At 49.4% G+C, this 8,676-nt stretch overlaps 4 protein-coding genes across 4 annotated transcripts; 2 read left to right on the top strand and 2 right to left on the bottom strand.

The window, feature by feature from the left end:
• Window positions 1-648: 648 nt before the first annotated feature.
• Window positions 649-2,477, top strand: DEU56DRAFT_920555 (uncharacterized protein; the record flags this gene model as incomplete). Its single annotated transcript, XM_041358488.1, has 4 exons — window positions 649-1,241; window positions 1,292-2,058; window positions 2,115-2,275; window positions 2,328-2,477. The coding sequence occupies 4 exons, from the start codon at window positions 649-651 to the stop codon at window positions 2,475-2,477; spliced, it is 1,671 nt and encodes a 556-aa protein (XP_041200518.1).
• Window positions 2,478-3,382: 905 nt separating this feature from the next.
• Window positions 3,383-6,044, top strand: DEU56DRAFT_762594 (uncharacterized protein; the record flags this gene model as incomplete). The annotated part of the gene is made up of 10 exons (XM_041350732.1): window positions 3,383-3,715; window positions 3,763-3,846; window positions 3,893-4,592; window positions 4,638-4,822; window positions 4,845-5,093; window positions 5,170-5,227; window positions 5,279-5,316; window positions 5,366-5,698; window positions 5,746-5,927; window positions 5,975-6,044. The coding sequence occupies 10 exons, from the start codon at window positions 3,383-3,385 to the stop codon at window positions 6,042-6,044; spliced, it is 2,232 nt and encodes a 743-aa protein (XP_041200517.1).
• A 437-nt stretch (window positions 6,045-6,481) lies between these two features.
• On the bottom strand, window positions 6,482-6,811 carry DEU56DRAFT_750157 (uncharacterized protein; the record flags this gene model as incomplete). The annotated part of the gene is made up of 1 exon (XM_041349513.1): window positions 6,482-6,811. The coding sequence occupies one exon, from the start codon at window positions 6,809-6,811 to the stop codon at window positions 6,482-6,484; it is 330 nt and encodes a 109-aa protein (XP_041200516.1).
• Window positions 6,812-7,282: 471 nt separating this feature from the next.
• Window positions 7,283-8,676, bottom strand: DEU56DRAFT_750162 (uncharacterized protein; the record flags this gene model as incomplete). The annotated part of the gene is made up of 2 exons (XM_041349514.1): window positions 7,283-7,941; window positions 8,215-8,676. Coding segments are annotated over 2 exons (1,121 nt in total), but the record flags the coding sequence as incomplete, so codon positions are not given.

The following is an 8,676-nucleotide window of genomic DNA, read 5'->3' as shown; positions in this document are numbered from 1 at the left end:
GTATGCGAGGATATGATGCAATGATTGATACTATGAAAAATGCCGCCAGGGGGCTCAATCAAGCTGGACGCACAGGTGACGATGTTTTGACGTGTCAACCGCTGTCGAGTTTGGATGCCTCCGCCCTGGATGAATTTGTTAGGGCCAAATGTGATGTTGAAAGGGAGTTTCGGTTAAATTTTTTTTTGGGACAAACATTCATTTTGTGCGTTATCCGAGTAGAAGTACCATGCGCTTTCATACTCAATAAGTACCATTTTCATAGACTAAAAGACGCACCATGTAGCTGTGGACTCCATTGCAAAATGCGACAATTTTTTCTGGTACTTGTACTTCAAGCCTCAGTCATGCCCCCTGCAGAACACAGCAAACGGTAGACTTCGGGATAAAGTTGGCGTCATTGATGTCGGCTCCCCGTGTCAGCGACGTGCCTACGATGGACAAACTCACCGATCTCGAGCTTAATCAGTTAATTGTAGAAGAAGAAGAACCAACCAATGCAGATCAGCCCAAGGCTCTCAGTCATATGTTATCACGGATTTTTCAGGACATTCACCTTTAAAGTCCCAGATGTTACAGAACTCCAGGTGCCATTACATAAAATTCGTTATCGCGACACCAGACTACACAATAAATTCGCTCACCTTCATGAACAGTCCATGGTTCCCTTGTATGATACAGAGAACTTTAAATGGAACTGGGCACTTCCAAAATGCCATCGTGAATCCGGCATCATTCAGTTACCCGATCTTGAAGAGGGGAGAGACAGAGGGGGGGGGGGGGGGGGGGGGTAGCAGTGCGAGCGACTCGGAGGAATCCAGTGGCGAGGACCCGTCAAGTCAACTTGAAGATACCAGCTCGAAACCACACACCTTGGAAGACATCTTCTCGTCGTTCTTTAACACCGCATGTGGTGCTGTTGCCAAGATGAGGAGAAAGGAGATCATAAAGGAAAACATCGGAGCAGTGACTCGCACTTGGAGCTCACAAAACTCCACACGTCCTGTAAAGGATAAAGAAGTCTCGCGGAAGCCAGACCTTGCACTGTTGGATGACGTGGAGGCTCGGTGGGACACCATCAAGGCAGTCTGCGAGTTGACGTCGCAACTGTACACTCCTACAGGGACGATTGGAAAGACGATCGACAGCAAGGCTTACCTTCTCTTGAGACGCCAACCTTGGAGGCGGTTTGTTTTGCTCTTCTCCCTTACCCACGAATATCGTGAATTGCGAGTTCACATGTACTGATCACGCAGGTGGTGTTGTGACTGCCTCCCATCCATATCGACAGCGCTCCAAACCATTTCCTATACATCTTATCCGGTGTCGTCTTCGGCAATCTTGATTGTATCGGGTACGATCCTTCAATCAGTATATTCACGAAGACGCTTCGCCCTGCTCAGCTCGAAAATCCGATTTTTCGCCCTTCTGTGGACAAACCACCCTCACGAGCTCAAGTGCGCAGTTCCACGAAAGGTCCAGAAGGCACTGGACCCAAGAAGATTATCGACGAACCTCAGGCTGAGTCTGACTCGGAGATGGACTCAGACGTAGAGATGAGCTCGAGTTTCGAGGAGAGCCTCTCTCAAGACCCCCCTCAGCTAGAAATGCCCGAAGATCCTCTTCGCAGATCTTTTTCAGACCCGATTGGCAGGATCACAGTGAACGACCACACGTACGATATCCTCGAAGTCATATTCTCCAGTCAGGGGCTTGTTGGGCGCGGCACCGTCTGTTATTTAGCGAGGAGGGACGATGAAGAATACATCATCAAGGATCATTGGGTCCTTGGGGGTAAAGATGCGGCGTTGAACGAGGTTAGGATGCTGCGGGAGATGCAAGGAGTCCGTGGTGTGCCAGAACTAGTGGAATATTGGCTTGTTGAGATCGCGCCCAATGAGGTTGATGAAACAATGAATTATCGATACAAGGTTTTGGGAAGTATCAAAGGGACCTCTCGTACGCACGTTCGTTTGGTTTTGAAGCCTCGCGCTCGACCTTTGCATGCGTTCCGGACAAAGTTAGAGTTAGTGAGCGCTCTTCGGGACATTGTCATAGGTGAGTAATCGTTTATATCTAGTCCGTCTTGCCGAGTTTACTGACATGTTTCTCAGTTCAACGTACAGCGGTCGAGGATCGTGGAGTTCTTCACCGTGACTGCAGCCTTAATAACGCTATGATTGAGGATGATGGCGACGGGACCAATGGACTCTTGATCGATTGGGAATTCGCTGTCCATATTGATGCGGGTCGAAAATACACTATCGGTGGGACGGTCAGTACCAATTTATTTCTATAAGACTCGATGTGCTCACAGCAAACGATAGGGCACATTACCTTTTATGTCACGTTCGCTTCTGTGGCAACTCTCAGAGGCTGTTGGCGATGTTGCAACATCTGCTCGCAGCTGGAAGGCGAAGCTTGCCACGTCTTCCCTCACAAAACCGCCCCCCCCTTATCCTACACCACTACCATGACGATCTCGAATCGCTTTTTTACGTTTTCGTGTGCATCTGCATTGAATACAGGGGTCCCCTTGGAGTTAAACGCGATCTGTCGGCTGATAGGAGTCAAGAGTGGTTGCCGCATCTATGGTCCGCCGACACGTTCAAAGCAGGCAGCGATGTGAAGACTTCGTTTTTTTTTCCACCCCAACGCAGACAAACTCAAGAAACAATTTCACCCCTACTTCGACACGCTAATCCCACTCGCGACACAATGGTATGACTTGATCAGGAACAAAGGGCCATCAAGTGCAGTTACTTTCGGGGAGGTCCTCGATCTGTTGGAAACGCATCTCGCTGAACTTCCGAAGGACGAGCCTTCCCCTGAGCTTCTATTTGCAAAGAAGTTCATCGCGGCACTCCCGAAAAAGAGACACGCGAGTGACCTTGAGGGTGATGATGATCGGGATAAGTATATAAACGAACCGCCGAATACAGAACGTAACATTATCCACGGTCGGATGGGCTGGACGATGGAAGTTGCACCCCAGCCCAAGCGAAGCAGAACTACTTAATTTACGTTTACGACAATCTGAATTTTCTCGCGCTTACATAGTTATGCCCTGCTTACGTTTACATGTACATTAAATTGTTCCCACTCAAGTTTCGAGTCACTCTGCAACATGATGCCTTGCGATCGGCTATGTAATACCATAGTACTCAAAGTCCGACGAAAGGAGGTGCTGCACGTTTTCTCTCAGCCTACTGATTCTGACTCGCCCTCAAGAACAGATCCGTAAACTCCATCAACCTGCGCTGTATTACATTTGGCACACGTAAATTTCAAGTGCTTTTCAAGGTGTGATGGCGGCTAAGATTTAAAAGGTGAGTGTTGGTAAATTGTCGGTGTGGTGGCTCATTTCCCTCCTTCCCTTGTCATGCCTGGAAGCCCTAAGAGAAAGAAGTCGAAGCGCAAAGCGTCGGACTCTGATCCCAAGGCACCGGAAGGGAAAGCAGCTCTGGCAAAGAGAGCGCGTGCTCAGTCTCAGTCGATTATCGATGAAGTCGACGACTCACAACAACTTCGACGAACAGGACGTCAAGGTGCAGGGACAGGAGGTAGGAGCACACAACTGGAGAAAGTGAGCGCTATTTTGCATGCTCCAGCGCGGACCAGCAAACCCAAGGGTGCCACCTCCCTTGATCCGGACGCTCCTGAAAACCCTCTCGCTCCAAAACCACCTCGCAAGGGTGGTGGGAGTCGTCCCAAGGTATCTTTTCTCTTGTTCGTATTGAACAATACTAACAAGACATGCAGAAGAGACAGCAGCCCCCTCCGCCGTATAGCCCTTCAGAAGAACCGAGCACCACGACTTCCAAATCACACTCGAAGAAAAACAAGGTGAGTTTTTAATGCGCGAACGATCACGCATTAATTTTCTATGCAGGCTCCTGTCATTCCTGCCCCAATGTTCGAGTTATTGAACTCTCAACCTACTTTTGCACAACGGGAAGCTCATGGACGATACAGATTTTCGCCACCAATTGTCCCTCCCGGCACGGAACCGGATCTCCAAGCGCTAAACAATTCCTTCGTGGCTGCAGCCAAGGGCGCACACACCCTGCCTGATCCCAATCATTCCCAGACTCGTGTCGACACGTCCCAATGTCACGTTCCGGTTACCAACCCCAACGCCCCCCAAGGCCATCGCACTGTCACTACTTCTAACGTCGAACAGACCCATCAGACTCGTGTCGACACGTCCCAACGTCACGTTCCAATTACCAACCCCAACGCCCCCCAAGGCCATCGCACCATCCCTACTTCTAACGTCGAACAGACCCGTGTTGACACGTCCCAACGTCACGTTCCGGTCATTAACCCCAACGCCCCCCAAGGTCATCGCACCGTCACTACTTCTAACATTAAAGACCCAGCACTCTCCAGCACCACTTCAAATACCGTGCTGCTATCAGACGCTAACTTTTTCCAGAATTTAGATCCTGCCCTCCGGCCGACTGGACCGTCGGGTGCAGAGTCCGAACAATCCAACACGTCCAAGGATGATTCGTCTGGGTCGGATGAGGGTAGCGGAGACGAGGAAATGGGTTGGGGAGAAGCCCGTGGGCATCATAGTACACACCCTGGTAAGTTTTCGCATGTTTCCCTTCAAGTTAATTAAAAAGTCGCAGGTTTCTCGAGGGAAGAGCTACCACCCCAACCTCGGGTGGCAACTGCTCTTCCAACAGACTTTGAATTCCAGTATTCTCGCGACGAAAGTGACCAGGTTGCTGAGAAGACTTTGGCGGTCGGTAGTGATTCGGGCGATGATAGTTCAACGATGGATCAAGAGGTACAAGCCCGCTTATTTGTTGGAGTACGCTAATTTTCCGTTCCAGCCCAATGACGTCTTGAAGCTTCACCATGAGAGAAACGGCCATCCCCGACTTCCTGATCCTGCTCTGCTGGAGCTTCTTCGTGCTGCCGAGATAGATACCTCCAATTCGAAGGTGAAACGGAAACGGAAACGGAAATCGAAACAGAAACAGAAGGCGGTCGTTGGATCCGAATCCGACGATGAAGGGCCCAAGGCCACCCAACTGGGTTGGTACAGTCCACGCTGGAAGGCCTTTCTCGAGGACGCAAAGGTGGAGTGTCGTGCCCAGCAGGCACTGGAGAACCCTTTTCCGAGCCTTGTTGATGATCTCCCGGTCGCGATCACAGAGTCGCTCTCAGGCCTCTCTCGTCCAATGGCTTAAAAATGGTCAACAAGTTGATGCCGGTAAGCTACTATTTCCCTCGAGACATTCTGCTGACTCGAGGTGTCTACCAGGTGTGTGGCCCACTCATAAGCCTGACATGGCGAGGCTGGTGCGTATGTCTATTTTGTGGTGCGCCTAGTGTCTTATTTTTTTTCTAGCTGTATGACGACTTAGCAACCTGGCGCTCCGATCTAAAGAAAATTGCCATCTCCATCACACCTTCCGCATATGGCCTTTCCCCGCCAGACGACATTCCCGTTCAAGTGCGTGCAGCTTGGGTTCAAGCCGCAGCTGTAGAATTACTCGACGATGGTAAATTTATGCGCCATGGACTAGACGAGTTCGGGAAGACTAAAAATTTTGCGCACCCTGCGCTTCTGGAGGCCATCATCTTATTCTTCTACACAGGATCTTATCGCATTGCTCGTAGGCGACCAGCCATTTTTCGGAAGGAGGTACCATTAACATGCTTAGCTCTCGTTTGCACTGCGGTACGTCCTCGATATTGACGTGTCATTGTTCTGACACATTATTTCAGTTTGATTGCGTCTTCCAGGGCCTCGAGAAAAATGGTAACGGCAAGTTTTATTCAAAGTTCGCTGCCAAGGAGTACGAGTCCGTTTATCTTTGGTTGCTTGGGCTACTCAATGATGTCATGAGTGATCCATATCACGGTCCGAAGCTGGTGCAGCAGCTTCGTGAATGGGCCAAGATTGGATGGTAAGTAGTCTTTTAACATCACATTCAGCCCTAACGAATTCATCCAGGGCGGAGGCATCCAAACTCGACGGCGTTGACACGTCGAAACATCGTCACCTGCGCGTCCAGCTTGATTGAGCCCCCTGGCGGCATTTTTCGTAGTATTAATCATCACATCATATCCTCGCATACGTTTTTCTCTTGTCACTTGTCGTCCGCTAGTATTGTTTCACGCTGATCGAATATATCGTCATTTGTTTGCTACTGTTCCCGAGCCAAGTAAGCCACCTTCTGAGTGGTTTGTGAGTGTCTGTGCACACATGGACAGATCTCTACAGAGACTAATGATGATATTTAACACCCTTCTGAGTGGTTTGTGAGTATCTGTGCAAACATCCTGGACAGATCTGTACAGACGGACAGAGAATTATTTTGGTCCTTACTGGGCGGGTCTGTGGGTGTCTGTGCAGAGATCTACAGCAAAAGTTCTACTGTGGCAAACTAGCTAGTAGGGACCAAGCTGTACGTATGGCGCGCTGTCCAGATCTGTACAGATCTGTACAGAGCCTGGTAATTTACTGATGTAAAGCGTTCGGATTAGAGTTGACTCGCGCTTCTAACTCTGGCCGTCGTTTAAGGGCGCGAGATAAAGCTGATTGACTAAAGGCCAAAGCCCCTGTGAGTTCTTTTTCGAAGTGTAAAACTATTTCGGCTTGTGACTGATGAGGATGGGTATCAATGTATGCGAAGACAGCGAGCCAGTCATTTAAGGTGAGATTTTTTCGAGTCGTGACCTTATGAGGTTTGGCTGAGGTAGTGGGTGTATCTTTATTCTTTGTGACTGTCTGCGAGCGCTGCTTGTAGGGAGCTGGCTTCTCCCGCGGTTTGCGGGTCTTTTCGGACATGCGAGAGGAGAACAAAAACAAATTTCGACACCGCTATGCACTTTAGACATTAGTATAGGTACCGAACATGGCCTCATAATGCATAAATCAGCCCGGAGGCTTATGCGTTATGCGTTATGCGTTTCACATGCATATTTCCCGCGTCCCACAACGGGACCCACCCGAAGATGATGCATTATCAAAATTATGCATTATGGGGCCATGCATTATGAAAAAGTGTACTGTAGTTTGATTGAGTGCGTGTTACATGGCTAGGTCAACACATCAGCAAAACCCAGGATCCCTTTTTTGACTTTCAGCGGCTTTTTTGCGCTTGAGTTTTCACGCAACTTTGCAAATGTGCACAAAGGTGTGACAAGGCGACCAAAGACTTACTTGGTTCAAGCCGTTCAAGTCACACAAGAGGAAAAAAACAATCAAGGCTTGAAAACGTAGTTAATTAGATACAATGTGTAAAACCGACGAAAATGACTATGATGCGAGCTCAAAAGAGTGATGATCAGCATATTTATTCACGTAGAAAGTCCGAAATGTGTCGTATGAATTGTGTAGGGTAATATCGCGGCGAAGAAAACGTCTGCCGTAGACAGGAATAAGGTGAGCTGCACGGTAGATTGTATCCACGTGTATGATATTGTAGATAGCTGCATTGTTAGCACCGCAGGCTGGACGCACCATCCACATGCCCGTATCTTCGTCGGGCGAGTCTCCAATGATATCGAACCAGCGCAAAACGGCGCACGGGTATGTCGTTCCTCCGTAATTGAACGAGAAGAAGGCACAAATCCTCGCAACTTCAAGTCCTCGAATGCCCACATCTTCCGACCCAACGTTAACGAAAACGCAGTCATAACGAGGGGCCTCGTTCCGCCACATGGGGCAAGCACGAATATGCTCAATCCGCATGCCACCGATCCCACTTAAGTCGCTCGGGGCATAGAACCGTGAGCATGCAGAGTTGAAAACTGATATTTTGCCCTCATATCGAGGGCATCCTGCGACGGGAATTTCGGATGCATCTCGCGGGTCATCCGGGCGTGTCTGCTGGAAGAGAAAGCGGCGGATCATCTCAGGCAGACGGGGAATATTCAGCTCTTCAGCGAGAGCCAATACATACGTGCACGTTTTGTCTCTGTGCGAAATCAAATCAGACGTCTGGATTCAAAGACAACGAATATACTTGCGAATTGTTTGCGCCAATCGTGTATGTGCTTGCAGAATTGTCGGGCCATGGTCTACTCCGTCAATGCCATCTTCGGGAACAGACACGCCGAGGTTTCCGTCGTGAGAGTCGTCAACTGCATCTTCGGTGGCAGGAAGTGCGGGGTCCCTCGGTTCATCTTGTTGCACTTGCGGGATTCAACATTAGCTTTCAAGCAGCTGAAGATATGCTCTGAACTTACAAACTTGAAGGGCTTCGAGGGCTGCTGAAAGGCAAGTCCCATTCAACATCCCACGGCTGGTAAAATCGACTCGTGCGGCAGCCAGTTTATCGAGTCGTTGATTGGTGACGAGCATTTGACCAAGCGCGTTGAATTTGTTTGATCGTCGCCATGGACCTTTAACAGCCTTGATATGCTTATTCTCTGTAATAGACGAGCACAGTCCATTTGGAGCGCCAAAGAGCTGGATGAGTTCCACGTAATGAGCGACAGCGTGTTGTCGTGGTAGCGAGAATGTGGGTATGGTGCCGCTCGTCAGAAAAATGTCACGATACTTATGGAAGCTGGAAACGGCGTCTCGAACTTGCTCTAGCGTGCGCTCCGTAATGGTATTCCGTCGTACCATGTAACAGAATTCAAGAAATGCACGGAAAGTGCGCACAATGTCCACGGGGACGTGTCCCTCGATGGCTGCTATATAAA

Source organism: Suillus clintonianus, assembly GCF_016758775.1.
Source record: "Suillus clintonianus strain FC179 chromosome Unknown DEU56scaffold_271, whole genome shotgun sequence".
NCBI classification, from domain to species: domain Eukaryota; kingdom Fungi; phylum Basidiomycota; class Agaricomycetes; order Boletales; family Suillaceae; genus Suillus; species Suillus clintonianus.
This window is presented reverse-complemented; position numbering and strand designations above follow the sequence as displayed.